We start from the raw sequence: 22,887 nt of genomic DNA on the forward strand, positions 1-22,887 counted from the left end.
AGGAGGAGGAGGAGGAGGGTGCCCAGCTCCTCCTGCAGCTTTTCCACCTGCCCTGCCAGTCCCCGGGTGCTGGGCAGTGGGAATGCTGCAGGAACCTCGAGTTCCAGCCCAAATCCTGCTCCTGGGCCAGCTGTGGGGAAGGAAAGGGAAGGAAAGGGAAGGAAAGGGAAGGGAAGGAAAGGAAAGGAAAGGAAAGGAAAGGAAAGGAAAGGAAAGGAAAGGAAAGGAAAGGAAAGGAAAGGAAAGGAAAGGAAAGGAAAGGAAAGGAAAGGAAAGGAAAGGAAAGGAAAGGAAAGGAAAGGAAAGGAAAGGAAAGGAAAGGAAAGGAAAGGGAAAGGGAAAGGAAAAGGGAAAGGAAAAGGAAAGGAAAAGGAAAAGGTAAGGTTTGGGCTGTGGAAGTGGATCCCTGCAGGGACAGGCACCCAGAGCAGTCACTGGGAGAGCTGGGCTCTGGGCTCTGGGCAAGCAGAGGATTTAAAGCCCTGATTAAAGCCCTGATTGCTCCTGCCTGGAGCTCAGAACATTCCCAGCCCTGCAGGAGGCCCGGCTTGCTGCTCCAAGCTGGAGTTTGCTGCCCGAAGCGAGTTTGCTCCAAATCTGCCTCTGCAGATGGAGGCTGACAGGAATGTCCTGTGACTTCGTCCCGCAGCCAGCCCGGCCCCACACCCGCTGTCCCCCGGGGCTGGGACCCCAAAACTCCTCCCGGGTGGGGGGACCCTGGGTGGGCACCAGGCACCCCCAAAGCTGCTCTCACTGCCCTCCTCAGCCAGGCAGGGAGAGAAAATACAACCAAAATCCCATCTGGGGATGAGGGCAGGGAGAGACCCCCCCGAACCCACCAGGGACTGGAACGGGCACAAGGGATGGAGGAAATCAGTTTGATTTATGAATTTAACTTATTGCACATCAAACCAGAGCAGGACAACGAGAAATAAATCAGTTTGATTTATTAATTTAACTTATTGCACATCAAACCAGAGCAGGACAACGAGAAATAAACTGCAGTCTTAAATCACTTTTCCCCCCACCCCTCCTTCCTTCCCAGGCTCAATTTCCCTCATGCTTCTCTCCCTCCTCCTTCTCCTTCCTTCTCCTTCCTCCTTCCTCCTCCTTCCTCCTCCTTCCTCCTCCTTCCTCCTCCTTCCTCCTCCTCCTCCTCCTCCCACTCTGCCCCTGCTCTAGCATGGGCTTCCCACGGGTTCAAATTTCTTCAGGGGCTTCCCATGGGTTCAGTCTCCTTCAGGGTCTTTTTATGGGGTCAGAACTCTTTCAGGGGTTCCACTTGGTATGACATCTCCTTCAGGGACTTCTTACGGGGTTCAGTCTCCTTCAGGAGCCTCTTATGGGGTCACACTCCCTTCAGGGGCTTTTATAGGGTCACAGCTCCTTCAGGAGCTTCTCATGGGGTCAGACCTTCTTCAGGGGCTCCTTAAGGGGTCACAGCTCCTTCAGGGGCTTTTATGTGGTCACAGCTCCTTCAGGGGCTCCTCATGGGGTCAGACCTTCTTCAGGAGCTTCTTACAGCTCCTTCAGGGGCCTCTTATGGGGTTCAGTTTCCTTCAGGGTCTTCTTGTGGGGTCAGACTTCTGTCAGCATCTTCCCTTGGGGTCACAGCCTCTGGGATCTCCTCAAGGAGCCACCTGGAGCCCCCCCACCCAAACCCCGTTTCTGGATGAGCTCACACCATGGCTGGGGGGTTATTCCCCCCCAACCCAAAAATTGGAACCAGCCATGATTTGAGTGTGGGGAAGCACCCCCTCCTCCCCAGAGCGGGGAACACAAGTTGTCAGCCGGGATGGATCTGCTGGGGCTGCTATCAGCCAAAGAATTGATATTCTTTCTGGTATTTCACCAAAAAAGTGATAGTCTTATGTCACTCCAAATGGGCTCGGAGATAAACAGATTCTCTCCCCTCTGTTGTTACCAAACATTTCGTGTGTCAACACCGGGACTGCGGCAGCGCCTGGCTCGGCTGCGGGAGGAGGGAGGGAGGGAGGAGGGAGGGGATCCCGGGAGCTGGGGCAGCTCCCACGATCCCCCCAGATCTAGGGCAGCTCCATCCTCACCCGGAGCTGGGGCAGCTTCCGTGGTCCCCCCGGAGCTGGGGCAGCTCCCACGATCCCCCCAGATCTGGGGCAGCTCCATCCTCACCTGGAGCTGGCCAAGCTTCCGTGGTCCCCCTGGAGCTGGGGCAGTTCCATGGTCCCCCCGGATCTGGGGCAGCTCCATCCTCACCGGGATCTGGGACAGCTCCATCCTCTCTGGGATCTGGGACAGCTCCATCCTCACAGGGATCTGGGGCAGCTCCATCCTCTCTGGGATTTGGGGCAGCTCCATCCTCACAGATCCTGGCAGGGAACCTTTGGGGAACAGGGAGCGGCTCTGAGCTTTTGGCAGGGCTGGGGTTGGGTTTGTGGCTTTGTTTTTCCTTGTGGGGACAAAGCTGGGGGGAAGAGAAGGAGCCTGAGTGGGACTGAGTTTGGGGTCAGGGATGAGTTTGGGGTCAGGACCGAGTTTGGGGTCAAGGCTGACCCCACAGCCCCAGGGGTGTCCCTGCAGAGCTCTGGGGCAGCTCGGAGCCTCCAGCAGCAAATCCCAAACTCCAGGAAGGGCAGGGCCGGGGTGGGAGCAGAACCCTGCTGCTCATGCCCTGTCTGTCCCTGTCCCTGTCCCCATCCCTGTCCCTGTCCTGTCCCCGTCCCTGTCCCCGTCCCTGTCCCTGTCCCTGTCCCCATCCCTGTCCCTGTCCCTGTCCCAGTCCCATCCCTGTCCTGTCCCCGTCCCTGTCCCTGTCTGGTCCCTGTCCCTGTCCCCCTGTCCCAGTCCCTGTCCCCGTCCCTGTCCCCATCCCTGTCCCTGTCCCATCCCTGTCCCTGTCCCCATCCCTGTCCCTGTCCCTGTCCCCGTCCCTGTCCCTGTCCCCGTCCCTGTCCCTGTCCCCATCCCTGTCCCCATCCCTATCCCTGTCCCTCTGTCCCTGTCCCTGTCCCCATCCCTGTCCCCCTGTCTCTGTCCCATCCCTGTCCCTGTCCCTGTCCCTGTCCCTGTCCCTGTCCCCGTCCCTGTCCCTGTCCCCATCCCTGTCCCCATCCCTGTCCCTGTCCCCCAGCCCCGCAGGGGACACGGAGCTGTCACCCCGAGGAGCACCAACGGCTCCGAGGAAAAGCAAACAGCGATGATAAAATTCCATTTCCCTGCTCTTTCCTATTCCATTTCCACCCCTCAGAGCCCTTTTCCCTCCCGGAGCTGTAGATTTGGGGTGCACTGGACGGGATCGGTGCCGCGCTCGCCCAAAATCAGAAACTGCTTTTGCAGGTGGGAAGGAAAGAGGAAAACAGGAAATGATGAACGTCCACACTTTTCCCTGGGTGCCAAACAGATTTTTTTGTTTCAGGTGTATTTTTTAACCCTCCTCCTGGATTTCCAGCACTGCCTTTCCACTCCTGCAGCAGCCCTGCCCTGCCTCCCTCCCTGCTCGCTCTGTTTGCTGTCCCCGCGCCCTCCCGGGGAATCGATCCTAATCCTCCCGACAATTTCAAGGTCCGGACACTTCTTACCGCACTAATCCGGGCGAGAGGATTCCGCGGAGGGCTCGGCGTGTCCCGGCGCCGCGACCTTGGCTTTATGTGCCCGCATCGTTATCAGAGCCGCCCATCCTTATCACAGCTCCCGGATCGTTATCAGAGCCCCCCCATCCTTATCACAGCTCCTGGATCCTTATCAGAGCCCCCCCCATCCTTATCACAGCTCCCGGATCAATATCAGAGCCCCCCCATCCTTATCACCGCTCCTGGATCAATATCAGAGCCCCCCCATCTTTATCACAGCTCCGGAATCCTTATCAGAGCCGCCCATCCTTATCACAGCTCCCGGATCTTTATCAGAGCCCCCCCGTCTTTATCACAGCTCCCGGATCGTTATCAGAGCCCCCCATCCTTATCACAGCTCCTGGATCAATATCAGAGCCCCCCCATCCTTATCACAGCTCCTGGATCAATATCAGAGCCCCCCATCCTTATCACAGCTCCTGGATCAATATCAGAGCCCCCCATCCTTGTCCCCGCTCCCGAATCGTTATCAGCGCTCCCGAATTGTTATCAGCGCTCCCGAATTGTTATCACAGGTCCCATCCTGCATCCCACATCGGCTCCTCAAAGGTCACCGCGACCTGAGCGGGGATCTGCCATTCCACCAGGAGCCGACCCATGGAATTCCTGGGGACGGGAAAAGCCCCGGTCCGGCCATGCCAGCGCTGCCAGGGGACACTGCCCGTGTCCCCAGTGCCACCGGCACGGGGCTGAGACCCCCAGGGACGGGCACCCCAGACCTCCCTGGGCACTGCCCCGGCCGGAGCACCCTTCCCATCAGGAATATTCCCAATGTCCACCCCAAGGCTCCCCGGGGCCGCTCCCTCTCCTCCTGTCCCTGTTCCTGGGAACAGATCCCAAATCCCCCCGGCTGTCCCCTCCTGGCAGGAGCTGTGCAGAGCCACAAGGTCCCCCTGAGCCTCCTTAGCTCCAGGCTGAGCCCCCTCAGCTCCTCAGGAACTCTCCATTCCCTTCCCAGCTCCTCAGGAACTCTCCAGCCCCTTCCCAGCTCCCTCAGGAACTCTCCATTCCCTTCCCAGCTCCTCGGGAACTCTCCATTCCCTTCCCAGCTCCTCGGGAATTCTCCATTCCCTTCCCAGCTCCTCGGGAATTCTCCAGCCCCTTCCCAGCTCCGTTCCCTGCCCTGGCATCGCTCCAGCCCTCTCGTGTCCTTTCTGCCATGGGTGTCATTCGGCAGCACCGGGGCTGCTGTTTCAGAGGTTTTTGGGCGTTCAGCTCTGCACACTTGAGGTGAATCTCTCCTCTCCGTGTCCCCTCTGGGCTTCCCTTTCCCCGCTCACTCCCTGCCGGGACTACATTTCCCATGGTGCCCCGCGGCCAGCGCGCTCCCCATTGGCTGGCGGAGCCGGCGCGGCCCCGCCCCCGGCAGTGGCCGGCGGACTCCATCTCCCGGCGTGCCCCGCGGCAGCTGCGGTTGGGCGCAGCCAATCAGCGCGCGCCCGGCCGAGGGGCGGGGCCCGGCGGCGGGGGAGGCTGTTTAAAGTGGCGCTTGCGGGATGGCGGAGCCGGCGGACTATCCCCCGTTCCAGCTGGGGAAGCCCCGCTTCGAGCAGGTACGGCCGGCGGCGGGAGGCGGCGGGGGAACCCCGGGAGCGGCGGCGGGAGCCGCCCCGGCCCCGCGCGCGCCATCGCCCCCCCACCCCGCCAGCGGAGCCCCCCGCTCCCCGCTTCGCCCCGCCCCTCCCGCGGCGCCGCGCGCCGATTGGCCCGCAGCCCCCGCGCCATTGGCCGGCCGAGCTGTCAGTCAGGGCCGCCGCCCCCTGCCCGCGGCCGCGCTGGGGTCCCTGTGGTCGCTGTGGCGCGGGGCGCAGCGCGGCGGCCGCGGGGCCGGGGGGTGGCGGGTTCGAGCCCCGCGGGGACGCGCAGGGCCCCGGTGTCGCACGGCGCGGGCGGCTCCGTCCCCCGAGGCGCTGCTGCGAGCTCGGGCTGTGCCCGGGGTGCTCGGGAGGGCCGGAGCGGCCCTGGCAGCAGCGGGGCTCCCAGCAGCCGCGGGTGCCCCAGGCGGGCGCTTTGCCAGCCCCAGCGGGCTGTGCCCGGCTGTGGTGCCAAAGGATGGAGGGGTGGCTGTGGCCGCCCAGGACGCTGTTTAGCACGGGCTGTGACTGCCCCGGCAGCCCCGCTCACCCACACACCTGTGCCCAGGTGAGCAGGGCACTGCGGCGGTCCCCGCTGACACCCGCGGTGTGCGTGGTGTGGTGGCTGACCCGAGGGCACTGCTTGTGCTTGTGGAACCATTCAGGATGGCAAAAAGGCTCGTAAAGCCTCTGCCAGTCCCTGCAGAGCTGGGCAGGACTCCTGGAGGAGCTGCTCCTTCCCTGGGGCGTGAGTGTGTGAGTGGGTCCCAGCAGTGGGACAATCCCCATGGAGAGACCATTCCCGCTATCCACAGCAGCCCAGAGCTGCTGGATCTTCCCATTCCCTGCTGGATCTTCCCCATTCCCTGCTGGATCTTCCCATTCCATGCTGGATCTTTCCCATTCCATGCTGGATCTTCTGAATCTTCCCCATTTCCTGCTGGATCTTCCCATTCCCTGCTGGATCTTCTGAATCTTCCCCATTTCCTGCTGGATCTTCCCCGTTCCATGCTGCATCTTTCCCATTATTCCATCCCATTATCCCATCCCATGGGCAGGGACACCTCCCACTGTCCCAGGTGGATCCAGCCTGGCCTTGGGCACTCCAGGGATCCAGGGGCAGCCACAGCAAATCTGGGAATTCCATTCCAGCCAGGAATTCCTTGCCAAGATCCCAGCCCAAGCTCCCCTTTCCCAGTGGGAGCCATTCCCTGGCTCCTGTCCCTCTGTCCCTTGTCCCCAGTCCCTCTCCAGCTCTCCTGGAGCCCCTGCAGGGACTCTGAGCATTCCCTGGAATTTTCCCTTCTCCAGGGGAACATTCCCAGCTCTCCCAGCCTGGCTCCAGCCCTGGAGCAGCTCCGGGGTCTCCTCTGGATTTATTCCAGCAGCTCCACATCCTCCTGCTGTTGTTTTTTCCATCTCCATCACCCAGGACTGGATTTAAAAGTGGAATTTGTTGGTTTTTGTGCCGTGCTATGAGTTTTAAGCCCCAGCTCCTGCTCCTGAGAGGTTCCTGTGCCCTGTGCTGGCCCTGCCCGTGGAGCAGGAGCTTCTCCCATTGGAATCTTGGCTCCTTAACTCTGGAAAACCAAATTAAAGCCACCTAAGTGATTCCACAGTTTTAGCCCAGACTTGCAGTGGGCTGGCCAACGCACAGATGACACAAACCTGGCTGTGCCCTGTACAGCCCCGTTGCTCCATGGCTTCACTTGCCTTCATTTTGTTTGCTGTATCTTCAATCTCTTCTAATTAATGTAAAGCTGACGTGAGCCTGGTTTTGAGCTCAAGCCCAAGCCTGCATGTTTTTTGCTCTGGCTGAATTAAATCCTCTTTAAAATCAGGCTGTAATTAAAGTGCTGATGTTCTCCGTGCCTCTGCTCTTCCCAGGGCTGCCCAGCACAGGCTCCCTGGAATTCTTTTCCTCCTGGAGGTGATGAACACCTCGCTAATGGCCCCTTACCTTCTCCCGGAGCCCTGCAGGTGTTTCCTTGTGTTTTTTGGGACCAGCTGGACCTGCAGGGCTCCAGGGTGCTGCCCAGCAGCCGGGCCCGGGAAGGGAATTCACGTTCCCCAGCAGCTCCTGGTGCTGCAGGCTGCTGAGAAGTGGTCCCAGAATAGCCGTGGCTCATCAGAGGACATGGGTGCTGTTCCCTTTGCTGCCGGCTCAGTGCAGCTGCTGCTCCAGGAGGAGCCCAGGGAGGGGAAGGGCAGAGCATCAGGGTGGGAGCAGGGCTGGCAGGGAGGCCACGGAGCTGCTCCTGCGTCCTCTCCTCCCAGTTCCATCTCCTGACACCGTGGATCACGGAATGCCAGACTGGTTTGGGTTGGGAGGGACCTGAAATCCCACCCAGAGCCACCCCTGCCATGGGGACAGCTCCCACTGCCCCAGGTGGGATCCGACCCCAATGTCCAACCTGGCCTTGGGCACTGCCAGGGATCCAGGGGCAGCCACAGCAAATCTGGGAATTCCATCCAGTCCCTCCCCACCCTCCTAGGGAAGAATTTCCTCCAAATTTCTGAATTATTGGGAATTGCTGGGGCTTTTTTTTTGTTGTTGTTGTTGTCTGCTTGGGGTTTTTAAATTGTTTTGTTTTTTTTTTTTTTTTTTTTTTTTTTGTTTTTGTTTTTTTTTCCCTTGTGTTTTGTACGCAGCTCTGTGAAAACCAACCTGAACTGAAAAACTTCATTTGGCCTCCAGTCAGGGGAATAAACTGGGAAGGAGGAATGGCCGGGGTGCCAAGCAGCGAGGCAGCTTCCCTCGCCTCCGGAGGGGAAGCAGGGCTGCCAGGGCTGCCAGGGCTGCCAGGGCTGCAGGGCAGCACAAAGGAGGCTGTGTGCAGGGCTGGCACCGGGGCAGGGCACGAGGGCAGGGGGGAGCTGGGCACGAGGGGCCCTGCTGGCTCTGGGGCTGAGCCTGGCTTGGGGTTTGAGCCTGGCACCAGGGCTGAGCCCAGCTCTGGTCTGAGCCCTGCTGGCTCTGGGGCTGAGCTTGGCTCTGGTCTGAGCCCTGCTGGCTCTGGGGCTGAGCCTGGCTCTGGGGCTGAGCTTGGCTCTGGTCTGAGCCCTGCTGGCTCTGGGGCTGAGCCTGGCTCTGGGGCTGAGCTTGGCTCTGGTCTGAGCCCTGCTGGCTCTGGGGCTGAGCCTGGCTCTGGGGCTGAGCTTGGCTCTGGTCTGAGCCCTGCTGGCTCTGGGGCTGAGCCTGGCTCTGGTCTGAGCCCTGCTGGCTCTGGGGCTGAGCCTGGCTTGGGGTTTGAGCCCGGCCCTGGGGTTTGAGCCTGGCTCTGGTCTGAGCCCTGCTGGCTCTGGGGCTGAGCCTGGCTCTGGGGCTGAGCTTGGATCTGGGCTGAGCCCGGCTTGGGGTTTGAGCCTGGCTCTGGGTTTGAGCCCTGATGGCTCTGGGGCTGAGCCTGGCTCTGGGGCTGAGTCTGGCTTGGGGTTTGAGCCTGGCTCTGGTGTTGGAGCCTGGCTCTGGGGTTTGAGCCTGGCTCTGGGGCTGAGCCTGGCTCTGGGGCTGAGCTTGGATCTGGGCTGAGCCCAGCTTGGGGTTTGAGCCTGGCTCTGGGTTTGAGCCCTGCTGGCTCTGGGGCTGAGCCTGGCTCTGGGGCTGGGCCTGGTTCTGGGGCTGAGCCTGGCTCTGGTTTGAGCCCTGCTGGCTCTGGGGCTGAGCCCGGCTTGGGGTTTGAGCCCGGCTCTGGGGCTGAGCCAGGCTCTGGGGCTGAGCTCGGCTCTGGTCTGAGCCCAGTTCTGGTTTGAGCCCAGCTCTGGGGGTTGATCTCAGCTCTGGTCTGAGCTCAACTATGGTCTGAGCCCGGCTCTGCTTTGAGCCCAGCTCAGGTCTAAGCCCGGCTCAGGTCTAAGCCCAGCTCTCACTTGAGTCCGGCTCAGGTCTAAGCCCGGCTCAGGTCTGAGCCCAGCTCTCACTTGAGCCCGGCTCAGGTCTGAGCCCAGCTCTCACTTGAGCCCAGCTCAGGTCTAAGCCCGGCTCAGGTCTGAGCCCAGCTCTCACTTGAGCCTGGCTCAGGTCTAAGTCCAGCTCTCACTTGAGCCTGGCTCAGGTCTAAGCCCGGCTCAGGTCTAAGCCCAGCTCTCACTTGAGCCCAGCTCAGGTCTAAGCCCAGCTCTCACTTGAGCCCGGCTCAGGTCTAAGCCCGGCTCAGGTCTAAGCCCAGCTCTCACTTGAGCCTGGCTCAGGTCTAAGCCCGGCTCAGGTCTAAGCCCAGCTCTCACTTGAGCCCGGCTCAGGTCTAAGCCCAGCTCTCACTTGAGCCCAGCTCAGGTTTGAGCCCAGCTCTCACTTGAGCCCGGCTCTCAGAGCTCTCTTGCCGTGGGGAGATGAGGCCCTGAGCCATCGCAGTTGCCCGAACCCGTTCAGCCCCAGCTGCCCTGAGCAGGAAGGGACTGGGAACAAATCCCACACGCTTCCTGCCCTGCACTGCAATTCCCAGAGCCCCGGGGTGCCCAGGCCAGCTGGACACTGGGCTGGAGCAGCCGGGAGGGGTCCCTGCCCTGCCAGGGCGGCTCTGGGTGGGATTCCAGGTCCTTCCGTCCCAAACATTCCCTGATTTCAGGGTTTGGGCTCTCCCAGCTCCCCAGGAGAGGAGCAGGGAATGTGAGACTGGCACGGCACCAGGCTGGGGCTGGGCTGCTCCAACCTGTCCTTGAGCTGGGCCCTGCTGAGCTTGGCCAGGAGGAGCTCAGTGCCAGCCAAAGCCTCGCCTGGCACGTGGGAGCAGCCTCTGGAGAGCCCGGGCAGCGGGCAGTGGGGTTTGGGGTCTCCAAATGACATTTCTGTGCTGCCCCTCGGAACCCGAGCTCTCCTTCCCCCCTTGGCCTTCCCTGCATGGTCCAGTGGGTGTAAAGCACCCATTCAATTCCATTCAATAATTCCATTCAATAATTCCATTCAATAATTCCATTCAATTCCATTGAATCCCACTCGGGGTTGCTTTTCTCCGTGTGGCACAGAGATAAAGGCAGGGGGGAAGTCAAGGCCACTCGGGTTTAGAATTCCCCCATGCTGCTGTTGATGAAGGCAGCGATTCCAGGTGTTTAGCAGCAATTCCAGCTGGTTAGCAGCAATTCCAACTGGTTAGCAGCGATTCCAGCTGGTTAGCAGCAATTCCAGCTGGTTGGCAGCAATTCCAGCTGGTTAGCAGTAATTCCAGCTGGTTAGCAGCAATTCCAGCTGGTTAGCAGCAATTCCAAGTCTTTAGCAGTAATTCCAAGTCTTTAGCAGCAATTCCAACTGGTTGGCAGCAATTCCAGCTGGTTAGCAGTAATTCCAGCTGGTTAGCAGTAATTCCAGCTGGTTAGCAGCGATTCCAGCTGGTTAGCAGCGATTCCAACTGGTTAGCAGCAATTCCAACTGGTTAGCAGTAATTCCAAGTCTTTAGCAGTAATTCCAGCTGGTTAGCAGCAATTCCAGCTGGTTAGCAGCAATTCCAACTGGTTAGCAGCAATTCCAAGTCTTTAGCAGCAATTCCAACTGGTTAGCAGTAATTCCAAGTCTTTAGCAGTAATTCCAGCTGGTTAGCAGTAATTCCAAGTCTTTAGCAGCAATTCCAGCTGGTTGGCAGCAATTCCAGCTGGTTGGCAGCAATTCCAGCTGGTTAGCAGCAATCCCAGGTGTTTGGCAGCAGTCCCAGTGCTCGTTTGGCAGGAATTCCAGCTGGTTATCAGTAATTCCAGGTGTTTAGCAGTAATTCCAACTGGTTGGCAGTAATTCCAGCTGGTTAGCAGCAACCCCAGGTGTTTGGCAGCAGTCCCAGTGCTCGTTTGGCAGCAGTTCCAGCTGCCCTGGCTGTGTGGGATGGGCACTGGGCTGTGGCTCCGTGGGCTGCTCAGGGGTGCCTGGGGCAGGAATTGCTCAGTCCCCCCACCCCTGGCACATGCTGGGGGGGTGCTGCCGTCTGCAGGGACCCCAAACCCAAAATAAACGGAGCCAGCAAAATGCCAAGCTCAAAACTGCTCAAAAGTACCAGAATTAGCATTAATTAGATCCATGCTAATTAAAAACCGCTGTGCTTTTTTCCTGGAGTTGTGTGGAGCCGTTTTGTTCCTTTTTTTTTTTTTTTTTTTTTTTTTTTTTTGTGTGTGGTTTTTTTTTTCTTTTTTTTTGTGCAGAATGTGGAAGATTGATGGAGTTTGGTGAGGTCAGGCTGCAGTGGGTGGTCAGCAGTGTCCTGGACAGGGCTCTTGGAGCAGGATTCGCCACGCTCCAGGCCTTCATTTACAGCCCATCCCTGCAGAAGGAGCCCAGCAGGAGATGGGCCACATGAGGATGGAGAATTCCCAGGATCCCAGAGCTGCCTGGTGTCCCTGGCCATGATCCAGGTCCCTGATGGCTGATGGGACAGGCCATCAGGACGCCCTGTGCCCACTGGAATCCACCTGCCCCTGGATCCTGGCATCCAGCTGTGCAGGAGTGATGATGTTCCTGTATCCCAAGGGCTCCCAGTCCCTCAGTATTTCCTGGTCTGGGGCTTGGAGTTGGTACAAACTCCGCTGATATTTTTATTTTCACTGTCTAAATGCTGAGTCCTGTTTTCTCCTTGCCTCTGGAGCTGCCCGTGACCTTCCCCTGCTGTTCCACAGATCCTTTTCCCTCCTCTCAGACTTTTCCTGGCTCGGGGTGGAGCCCTGAGCAGCCTGGGCTGGCTCTTGGTGGCACTTTGGGAACAATCCAGCCTGGCTGTGTTTGCGTAGGGATGAAAAAGCTGAAAAGAGCCTGAAGAGGCTTTTCCCAGGAGCAAAATGAGGGATCCAGGGAGCCCTGGAGTGCTTTGGCTTTCCTATCCCAAATCACCAGCAAAGCCCTCCTGTGTTATTCATTGTCAGGTGATGCTTCACGCTGCAAAGCAAATAAACCCTGAAGGGCAGTTGCTCGCTGAACATGGTTTGTTTTTTCTGTCTCCTCTTTTCCAGACTTCATTTTATGGCAGATTCAGGCACTTCCTGGACATCATCGACCCCCGCACTCTCTTTGTGAGCGAGGTAATGTGTGCATCCTCTGTTGTGGACAGGGCTGGTGCTGAGGCAGCTGGAGGTGACGAGCCAGCTCTGCTGTGAGCAGCAGAAGTCCTGAGCGTTGTCTGTGTCTCACAGGGATCCATGTCCCGAGGGAGGAGCGCTGTGAAATCCTGCAGAGCTCGCCTTGCACCAGCCACCAGGGACTCCACAGCCCCAGCCACCTCAAGTGGCTTTTGGCAAACTTGCCGCTGATTTTGTGTCCTCAGGGAAAAAAAAAAATCCTGCAGGTTTTCATGGCAAAAATGCAGCTGGGGGGGATGAGAGAACAAATGTGAATTCCATGGGGGAGTGAAGGGGCTGGGCTGTGGTGCAGCTCTGCAGGGGCTGTGCTCCAGAAGATCTTGGCTGTGGTTTTTCCTCAGTTCCTGCCCTGTTTGCAGCAGGATTTGGGGATCCTGCCCCTTTATTTCCATTTAGTCTTGTCCAGCTTTACTGCAGCTTCCATCAGGTGATGACTGAGGCTGATGGGGAGCCCTGGGGGAGGAACAGTTCTGCTCCTGCTCTGGAGCTCTGCCCTTTGCCCAGAAAACTTGGGAATTTCAGTGAAGGACAGCTGCTTTTCCCCTTTTATTGTATCTTTTCCCCCAATATCCACCCTGAACATCCTGTCCCTGTTCCCTGGAGCAGAGCCTGTCCCCTCCTGGCAGGAGCTGTGCAGAGCCACAAGGTCCCCCTGAGCCTCCTTTGCTCCAGGCTGAGCCCCTTCCCAGCTCCTCAGGAACTCTCCAGCCCCTTCCCAGCTCCTCAGGAACTCTCCAGCCCCTTCCCAGCTCCCCCAGGAACTCTCCATTCCCTTCCCAGCTCCCTCAGGAACTCTCCATTCCCTTCCCAGCTCCTCAGGAACTCTCCATTCCCTTCCCAGCTCCCTCAGGAACTCTCCATTCCCTTCCCAGCACTTTTTAAGGGCTGAATCTCTTCTGGCCCTGGGGGAATTCTCCTGCTCGTGGCTCTCCATGGGTTCAGAGGGAGTTTGGGCTCCTGGGTGAGCTCTGGGCTCAGTTCCTGCTCTGAACCCCTTGGGGTGACCCCTGGCTCAGCCACACTCTTCTCCACCTTCCCATGTTCACCTTCCCAAACCTTTCCAGGTTTTTGGGAGGTTGGCAAGGATGTGGATTCAGAGGGATCAGCTGGTGTAACTTCATTTTTCCCGACAGCTCCTGATGAGGTTCTTTGAGGAAGGTGAAACCGAGGGAATAGAAAGAACAAAGCCTGAGTGGCCCAGTTTTATCCTGGGCCAAAAGCGAGCAGTTTTGGGTCCCAGAGTGAAGCTCAACAAAGCAGGGAGGTCTGGTGTCCATCTCTGGGGCTGGGAGGGGCAGGGCTGAGCTTCGGGAGTGGCCTGGGGGCGTTGCAGGGAGGGAAATTCCCTCTGCCATTTCCCAGGGCTTTGAATTCCATGGCAGGGATGCCCAGGAGACCTGAACGTCTCTGCTGATGTCCCCACGAGTCTCTTGGCAAAACAATCCCCCGGGTGACTTCTGGGGCACCAAATCTGCTTTTGGCTCGTCCCGCCCGCTCCGCCCTGTGTGTGTACAATAATTGGGGTGTGCAGATGTGGAACCCCGAGGTTTTCTGCTTTGCTTTGGGTCCTGAGGGGGCACACGAAAGCCAGGGAGGGTTTGCTGAGCCCCAGCCGTGGCCAGGAGCTCCTTCCCTCTGACAGATGGCTGCAGCTCCAGGCCCGGGCTCCCAGGGAACAAACAAATCCCTGCTGCCCCTGGAGGAGCTTGCTGCCAAAAAACCAGGAGATAAATGAGTGTCTGACAGGAGCGGAGGTGAATCCCGTGGAAAATGCTGGGAAGTGTGCTTATTGTAAGTGTAGGTGAATTTGGTGGGAGGAAGTGATGATGTTTGATTTTAGTTTAGAAGGTTGAATGATTTCTTTATTATAACTGTACTATAATACATTAATGTATTATTTAAAGGAGATATTAAAATTATATACTTGTTTTTTCTTACTACCATAGCTGACTAACAGCTTGTAACACTCTCTCAAGAGTCCAACCACAGGTAGATTGGATTGGTTATTAGGTTCAAACAATCTTTACTAGAAGCTAATCAAGTAATTACTTCAGGTAAACAATTTTCTAAACACATTCCCCACGTGTGGGAAAACAAGGAGCAGAAATAGAAATTGTTTTCTCTTTTTTTTCTTCCGTGCTCTCCTATGAAAAAATCCTGAGAGAGAGGAGAATGTGCCTGCCACGGGTGGTGATGTTAAATTGTTCTCTGTGATGTTAAATTGTTCTCTGTGCTGTTTTTGGTGGCTGTGTGGTGAGCAGGGAGGATGGAGGGGTCTCTCCCGTGGGGTTGAGGGGTGCTGAGGATGGCAGTGCCACTCCTCTCCTCCTCGTTTAACCTTTCTATTATAAAGCAGATTCTTGGCCCAGTTAGAAACTTCCTTGTGTTCCAGGGGTCCTTGAGGAGGGAATCCTGGGGGATGGCCCTGGGTCGTTGTCCCTGTGCTTTTTTCTGCTGGGGGACACCTACCTGTTGTACATGCAGGTGAACCTGGTGGGAAAAATGCTGATGTCTGACTCAGCTCAGAAGGCTGAATGATTATTTATAATAAATGTGCTATAATCCATTAATGTGCTAATTAAAGGAGATACTAAAACTACAAAGCTACTTTTCTAACTGCAATATCTAACTCACAACTCGTGTCCCTCTCTGAGAGCCCAGCCACATTGGATTGGCCACCAGGCTCAAACAATCCTCACCAGAACCCAACCAAGCGTCACCCCAGGGAAACAATTCTCCAAGCACAATCCACATGGAAAACAAGGAGCAGAAACAGAAATTGTTTTCTCTTTCTTCTCTCTGTGCTGCTCTATGAGAAACGCTGAGAGAGGGAAGGATGTGGTGCCACAGCTGCCCCGTGGCAGTGGGCACAGCAGAGGGGCTGCAGCACTGCCCTGGCCTCAAGCACCGCCTCAGCCCCCCTGGGCACGAGGTCTGGGGGCTGCCCCTCCACCAAAAGCAGCCCTGGGCAGCTGCAGGTGTGCAAACTCCTCGGGGAGGTGGCAGGTGTGTCCTGGCGGGGTCAGGGCCGGGCACTGGCAGGGTCAGGATGATTAGAACGGTGCTGTTAATTGAGTGCAAGGAAGGGGCTCCGTCGGGCAGCAGCAATTTGGGCCAGGGGCACTGAGCCCGTGTGGCACCGGGCTGGGCACGCCGTTGGCACTCTGTGGGGAGCCAACACCGTGCCAACGATGCCGAGGGAAATCAGAGCCCGGAGAGCTCCGAGGGCTGCCTGTTGTCTGCCTGTGCTCCAGCTCATTGTTCAGAGCCCGGATCCGCGGAGCATCTTGCATTCCCATATTTGGGGCTGAGATGGAAGCAGGATTAGATGTATGTTATTTATACGAGCCATACCTTCTTACTCAGCAGATTGACTGTCTGTGTTTATTCAGTGTCACATCTGCTGGCTCCACTCGAACAAAAAGTTTCTGGCTCCTGTTGTCTGTCGCTGTGGATCCAATACAATGGGGCCAGCTGGAGTGGAGTCTGCCGTGTGTCATCCCGGGGAGCAGGGAGACACCACCCAAGCGGGGCTCTGGCCACAGCTGCATCTCCAGGGCCACAGCTGTGCTGCTGCTGGCCGCCCTGGGGCTGGGGGACATCCCCCGAGCCCCGCTGGCCTGCAGGGGGGACCCGTGGAGCTCGGGGCATGCAGAGCTGGGATCCCGGCGTTATGCTGGCCAAAAAATAAAAGGGGAAAAAGAAGAGATAAATGAGTGCCTAACAGGAGTGGAGGTGAATGCCGTGGAAAAAGCTGGGCCGTGTGGTGATGTTTGGCTCACAGAGCCCAGAGGGGCAGTGTGAGCCCAGGGTGACAGCCGGGCTGTCCCCAGAGCCCCGTGCAGCCCTGGGGCTGGGAGCAGCGTGCTGCTGCTGGCACGGGGACCTGCCTGGCTCTGTGTGCCACAGATGGGCTCTGCAGGCTGCTCCCAGCCATGTGCAGGCACCCGCTGGCATCCGAGGGGAGGCACGGCTTGGATCTGCCAGGCAGGGCCAGCCCTGAGCCAGGGGACAAGGTGACAGCCCGGGCCTGGGGGTGCGCAGGGCTGTGCGACCCAGCTGGGCTGGCCAGCAGCCCAGGGCTGGGCTGATCTCTTCCTTCTCCTCCTGAGCACCAGGAAAAGGAGGCTCAGGGGGAATTTCTGGCTCTGCACAACCCCCTGGAAGGTTGGAACCAGGTGGGAGCTGGGATCTGCTCCCAGGGAACGGCCTCAGGGTGGGCGTCAGCAGCAAAGGGTGGGCAGGAGTTGGGGTTGCCCAGGGAGGTTTGGGGTGCCCATCCCTGGGGGATTTCAGAGCCCAGTGGAGGTGGCACTTGGGGACACGGGCAGGGCTGGCCCTGGCAGTGCTGGGGGTGGTTGGACTGGCCTCAGAGGGCTCTTCCAGCCTGAGCAGTGCTGGTGTTGTGTGCCTCTGTCCCTCACGCTGACCAGGGGCTGGGTGAGGCTGCAGCAGCTGGCAGGGCTTGTTCCATGCTCTCCTCTCCAGAAGGTCCCTGCAGGTGCTGTCCTGGCCCCCAGTGACCCCAGCCTGTGCCCAGGAGCCCCTTGGCACAGGGCTGGAGGGGCTGGATCCAATCTCCACCAGAGATCCCATGGATGGAGGCTCATCCCAGCTGTGGTGGCACGTGCACAGCCACCTCCAGGCTGAGGGACCAGCCCTGGCCCATGGCCTGCTCCATCCCAGCTGGAATCCCAGCCCTGGCCCATTCCCTGCTCCATTCCAAGATGGAATCCCAATATTGGCCCATTCCCTGCTCCTTTCAGAGTTGCAATCCCATTCTCTGTCCCATTCTCTGTCCCATCCCTGGAATCCGACCCCAGCCCCATTCCCTGCCCCATTCCCAGCTGCAATCCCAGCCCTGCCCCATTCTCTGTCCCATTCCCTGCCCCAATCCCAGCTGCAATGCCATTCCCTATCTCATTCCCAGCTGCAATCCCATTCCCTGCCCCATTCCCAGCTGCAATGCCATTCCCTGCCACATCCCATTCCCAGCTGCAATCCCATTCCCTGCCCATTCCCAGCTGCAATCCCTGCCCATTCCCAGCCGGATCCCATTCCCAGCTGCAATCCCATTCCCTGCCCCATTCCCAGCTGGAGCCTCATTTCCTGCCCCATTCCTAGCTGCAATCCCATTCCCAGCTGCAATCCCTGCCCATTCCCAGCCAGATCCCATTCCCAGCTGCAATCCCTGCCCATTCCCTGCCCCATTCCCAGCTGCAATCCCTGCCCCGTTCCCTGCCCCGTTCCCAGCTGGATCCCATTCCCTGCCCATTCCCTGCCCCATTCCCAGCTGCAATCCCTGCCCATTCCCTGCCCATTCCCAGCTGGATCCCATTCCCTGCCCATTCCCTGCCCCATTCCCATCCCATTCCCTGCCCTGTTCCCAGCTGGATCCCATTCCCATCCCATTCCCTGCCCATTCCCAGGTGGATCCCATTCCCTGCCCATTCCCTGCCCCATTCCCATCCCATTCCCTGCCCTGTTCCCAGCTGGATCCCATTCCCATCCCATTCCCTGCCCATTCCCAGCCGGATCCCATTCCCTGCCCATTCCCTGCCCCATTCCCATCCCATTCCCTGCCCATTCCCAGGTGGATCCCATTCCCTGCCCCATTCCCATCCCATTCCCTGCCCATTCCCAGGTGGATCCCATTCCCTGCCCATTCCCTGCCCCATTCCCATCCCATTCCCTGCCCATTCCCAGCCGGATCCCATTCCCTGCCCATTCCCAGCTGGATCCCATTCCCTGCCCATTCCCTGCCCCATTCCCAGCTGCAATCCCTGCCCATTCCCTGCCCATTCCCAGCTGGATCCCATTCCCATCCCATTCCCTGCCGCATTCCCATCCCATTCCCTGCCCGTTCCCAGCCGTTCCCAGCCGTTCCCTGTCCGTTCCCACCCGTTCCCAGCCGCTCCCACCCGTTCCCACCCGTTCCCAGCCGTTCCGTGCCCGTTCCCAGCCGTTCCCAGCCGCTCCCACCCGTTCCCAGCCGTTCCCAGCCGTTCCGTGCCCGTTCCCAGCCATTCCCAGCCGTTCCCCCTGCCCGTTCCCAGCCGCTCCCACCCGTTCCCAGCCATTCCCAGCCGTTCCCCCTGCCCGTTCCCAGCCGTTCCCAGCCGTTCCGTGCCCGTTCCCAGCCGTTCCCAGCCGTTCCCAGCCGTTGCCAGCCGTGCCGGGCCGTGCCGCGCTGCGGGCCGCCGGAGCCGGCGGGGCTGCGCTCCGGAGCATCCCCGCTGCAGATGGTCCGTCTGGCACCCTGCGGTGAGAGCTGAGCCCCTGCAGCCGCCGCTAGAAGTGCTCGAGCTTTTTTCCTCCGAGGAAAGGGGGTAAGGAAGGAACGAGACACTCCGGGGGAAAAAAAAAAAAAAAAAACAAACCAAAAACCAACAAACCGTGGTTGCGATTTTTTTTTTTTTTTTTTTAATCGGGGATGCTGTAAAATCTCGAGTGACACTTCATCCCACAGACAGCAGCAGGGAAAGCAAGCAAGCACAAATATTGAAAGAGTGGCACAACCCTGCAGACAGAGCTGGGGGTGCTGGTGGAAGGAGCCGAAGTGAAATCCCTGCGCCAGCAGCTGGGAGTGGAGCCGAAATCCGGGATAGGAGCCGGCAGCTCCCGGCTCTTTCTGGGCTCCGCTTAAAAGAACGTGCTTGACTTTTCCAGCAGGAATAGGAGGCAACCCTGAGTGTTCCCGGAATTTGGAGGCTGGAGCAGCTCGGGGCTGTGTGGAAGGATCTCCTGAGCCCGGTTTAACACTTGTTTTGTTCACTTTCTGTGCCACTCTTTTGTCAGCACCCACTGGCAGTGCTGGTGCAGCACTCCTGTCCCTGCAGAAGCTCCCTGCTGCAGATATTACAATATATTTTTCACAGTTCTATTTCCTTAAAGTATTTAATCTCATTTGTAAAGCCATCTTTTGAGACTTATCTCTAGTTCTAGTTTTCTCTCAACAATGTCTGCCCTATTCTATATTTTTAAATTAGTATTTCTTACCTTAAAGTTTGCATACAGAGATATGTTTTCTCTCTCAACAATCTCTGCCCTATTCTATATATATATTAAGTTAGTATTCCTTGCCTTAAAATTTGCATACAGAGATATGTTTTCTCTCTCAACAATGTCTGTCTTATTCTATATTTTTAAATTAGTCTTTCTTACCTTAAAGTTTGCACACAGAGATATGTTTCCTCTCTCAACAATGTCTGCCCTATTCTATATATTTTTAAATTAGTGTTTCTTCCCTTAAAGTTTGCATACAGATATATATGTTTTCTCTCTCAACAATGTCTGCCTTATTCTATATTTTTAAATTAGTCTATTTCCCTTAAAGTTTGCATACAGATATATATGTTTCCTCGCTCATTAATGTCTGCCTTATCTATATATTTTGAAGTTACTCTTTCCTACCCTGAAGTCTGCGTGCAGGTAGATGGGACGTGAACTTTCTGTTAAGTTGGGAATGTTTTTTGCAGATGTTTCCCACAGTCCCCCTGTCCCCGCGGAGCTGGCAGGGGGAATTTGTGGAGCCCGTGGCTTTTCAAAGCCGCCCGAGCTTTTTTGTTTGCTGTTTGTTACCGTTCAACAAGATGGGATCTGGCCAGGGTTGTTATAGTAACTCCTCAGATTTCCTCAAGAGAAGGGGAAAAATAGCAGCAGGCCCCATTCATGCCTGGCTGCAGCTCTCCATTCAGAGCTCTGGGAGAGGGGGGGTGATTTCCGTGATTTCCGTGATTTCCGTGATTTCTGTGATTTCACTGATTCCGGGACAAAACCACATCCCTGCAATGAGCACAATTATAGAATTATTTATATTGAATTGTGCATCCTCGTATGTAGTTGTGTTTATAGATAGAAACAGTAGTTGATGTAACAGAATGTAATATAAATAGTGGTTAGTATAATGTAATGCGATAGATAGAATAGATACATAATATAATCATATAATGTAGTATATAATAATATAATGTAGTGTAAATGTAATGTAGTATATAATAATATAGTGTAAAAATGTGGTATAGTAAATGTAATATAATGTAATACATAATGTAATACAATATATAATGTATAATATAATATAATATAATATAATATAATAAAATAATATAATATAAAATGTAATATATGATATAATATAATGTAATGTAATACAATGTAATATATAATATAGTGTAATGTAATGTAATGTAATGTTATAATATAATATAATATAATATAATATAATATAATATAATATAATATAATATAATATAATATAATATAATATAATATAATATAATATAATATAATATAATATAAAGTGTGGGGTGCCCTGGGGCAGCAGGAGCTGTCCCTGCCCATCCTGGTGGCCCACCCCGGGGTGCTGTCCCAGATCCATGCTCTGGGTGCTGTCCTGCCCACCCCGGGGTGCTGTCCCTGCCCACCCTGGGGTGCTGTCCCAGATCCATGCTCTGGGTGCTGTCCTGCCCACCTCAGGGTGCTGTCCCAGACCCGTGCTCTGGGTGCTGTCCCAGACCCGTGCTCTGGGTGCTGTCCCAGACCCGTGCTCGGGTGCTGTCCCAGACCCGTGCTCGGGTGCTGTCCCAGACCCATGCTCTGGGTGCTGTCCTGCCCACCCCGGGGTGCTGTCCCAGACCCGTGCTCAGGGTGCTGTCCCAGACCCGTGCTCTGGGTGCTGTCCCAGATCCATGCTCTGGGTGCTGTCCTGCCCACCCCGGGGTGCTGTCCCAGACCCGTGCTCAGGGTGCTGTCCCAGATCCGTGCTCTGGGTGCTGTCCTGCCCACCCCGGGGTGCTGTCCCAGACCCGTGCTCTGGGTGCTGTCCTGCCCACCCCGGGGTGCTGTCCTGCCCACCCCAGGGTGCTGTCCCAGACCCGTGCTCTGGGTGCTGTCCCAGACCCATGCTCTGGGTGCTGTCCCAGACCCGTGCTCTGGGTGCTGTCCTGCCCACCCCGGGGTGCTGTCCTGCCCACCCCGGGGTGCTGTCCCAGATCCATGCTCGGGTGCTCAGCTCCCTGTGTTCCCTTGCAGAGCCGCCTGAAGGAAGCCGTGCAGCTGCTGGAGGATTACAAGCACGGCACCCTGCCCCCAGGAGTCACCAACAAAGAGGTCAGAGGGGAAAACTCCATTTCTGCTTCTTGCTGCGCCTCTGAGGAGGGCTCTGCTGAGGGTGCTGCTGTGCTCAATACCCGCTGCTCGCACAATTCAAGGGGAAATGTCATTTTTTCAGGTGTCACTCCTGTGAGATCTCTAGCAGCAGCTGTGTGGCCTCTACCCCTGTTGTTATGATTATTTCTGTGCAGTAATTTCCATTTCTGCCCAGATGCCAGCCTGGTTTGGGCTGCTCCAGCCCCTGCTGCAGCTGTGGCAGGGATCTCTCCAAGACCACGCCACTCCTGTTCCCTGGACTTTGTCCCAATATTCCCCTGCACATGGAGCTTGTGGGAGCAGCCATGAGGATTTCGGAGGAATCAAACTGCTTGGGAATATTTTACCTCCAAGTCAGTGTCCTGAAACAAAAAACAGCAATTTTTTTTGGTGGGTGTTACCTCAAACTCTTCCCTATTCCTGTCCATGACCGTGACACCAACCCAGGGGTTTTTACGGCTCTGTTTGTGCATCCAGCACAAAAGGAATCAGTTCTGTGGGACTGAATGTCCTATAAAGGTGAATTGATGTCAGGGCTGCCTGAGGGGATGTAAGGAGCAGCAGTTCCAGTGCACTCCCAAAAAAAACAGGATGGAAGTGCTGGGGAGCTTTTCCCCCACACCCTGTAGGTCAAAAAAACCTCTTTTACCTTTCTTCCCTGTTACAAAGGACAATTTCTTCTCATCCAAGACAAATACAGGAGGCAAATGAAGGAAATTAAAATTCCTGCTCACTTCAGAAAGGGGCAGCTGGTGTGGTAGGTGCTGTGCTGGGGAAGAGGAACAGCTTCCACAAAAAATATGTGGGAAATTGTCACAAGGCAGTGGCCTGCTGCTCTCCTGATGTCACTGTGCTCTTCCAGCAGCATCCGATGGGAAGGAGGGGCTGGGAAGGACTGGGGAGGAGAAGGGATTGGGAAGGAGAATAGGTTGGGAAGGAGGGAGGGATTGAGAAGAAAAAGGGATGGGAAGGAGAAGGGATTGGGAAGGAGAAGGGATTGGGGAGGAGAAGGGAAGAGGAAGGAGAAGGGATTGGGGAGGAGAAGGGAAGAGGAAGGAGAAGAGCCTGGGAAGGAGGGAGGGATTGGGAAGGAGGAAAGGACTGGGAAGGAGAAGGGACTGGGGAGGAGAAGGGACTGGGGAGGAGAAAGGAAGAGGAAGGAGAAGAGGTTGGGAAGAAGGGTTTGGGAAGGAGAAAGGACTGGGAGGTTGGGAAGCAGAAGGAGAAGGGGTTGGAAAGAAGGGACTGGGAAGGAGGAGGGATGGGAAGAAGGGACTGGGAAGGAGGAGGGATGGGAAGAAGGGACTGGGAAGGAGGAGGGATGGGAAGAAGGAAGGCAGAGGAGGCAGCAGCAGTGACTCAGCCCCATCTGCCCGAGGCAGATGACACTCAGCCTCTCTGGTGACAAACCACGCAGACTTTTGACCTACATTTCACAGAGCGCCCAAGCCAGGCTCTTCCCGGAGTTCATTCACAATTCCAGAGGGGGAGAGGCAGCAGAGGCC

General features: G+C 56.8%; 2 protein-coding genes across 5 annotated transcripts in view; both read left to right on the top strand.

Moving 5' to 3' along the window:
• Positions 1 to 5,050: 5,050 nt before the first annotated feature.
• The window catches only part of SFXN5 (sideroflexin 5), a 100,234-nt gene continuing 82,397 nt past the window's right edge, over positions 5,051 to 22,887 (top strand). For 3 of the 4 annotated variants that reach the window (XM_021526797.3, XM_077782660.1, XM_021526799.3), the window contains exons 1-3: positions 5,051 to 5,161; positions 12,107 to 12,175; positions 21,266 to 21,343. In XM_021526797.3, coding sequence (XP_021382472.2) covers positions 5,105 to 5,161; positions 12,107 to 12,175; positions 21,266 to 21,343 — 204 coding nt within the window. In that variant the 5' untranslated portion in view covers positions 5,051 to 5,104. Of the gene's footprint in view, positions 5,162 to 12,106; positions 12,176 to 18,468; positions 18,562 to 21,265; positions 21,344 to 22,887 lie in introns of those variants that run through there. The other variant, XM_077782662.1, reaches the window with a different exon arrangement.
• Positions 16,348 to 19,158, top strand: LOC144246243 (uncharacterized). The gene is made up of 4 exons (XM_077783095.1): positions 16,348 to 17,661; positions 17,967 to 18,121; positions 18,373 to 18,496; positions 19,031 to 19,158. The coding sequence occupies exons 1-4, from the start codon at positions 16,827 to 16,829 to the stop codon at positions 19,156 to 19,158; spliced, it is 1,242 nt and encodes a 413-aa protein (XP_077639221.1). The 5' UTR covers positions 16,348 to 16,826.

This window comes from Lonchura striata, chromosome 4 (genome assembly GCF_046129695.1).
Source record: "Lonchura striata isolate bLonStr1 chromosome 4, bLonStr1.mat, whole genome shotgun sequence".
Taxonomy (NCBI): domain Eukaryota; kingdom Metazoa; phylum Chordata; class Aves; order Passeriformes; family Estrildidae; genus Lonchura; species Lonchura striata.

Excerpts from the sequence above, each read along its gene's own strand:
- LOC144246243 (XM_077783095.1), top strand. The coding sequence starts at position 16,827 with ATGGATGGAGGCTCATCCCAGCTGTGGTGGCACGTGCACAGCCACCTC. Across the intron at positions 18,122-18,372 it reads GCCGTTCCCAGCCGTTCCCT|CCGTTCCCAGCCGTTCCCAG; the intron begins GTCCGTTCCCAC and ends GCCCGTTCCCAG. Across the intron at positions 18,497-19,030 it reads GGTCCGTCTGGCACCCTGCG|CACCCACTGGCAGTGCTGGT; the intron begins GTGAGAGCTGAG and ends CTCTTTTGTCAG.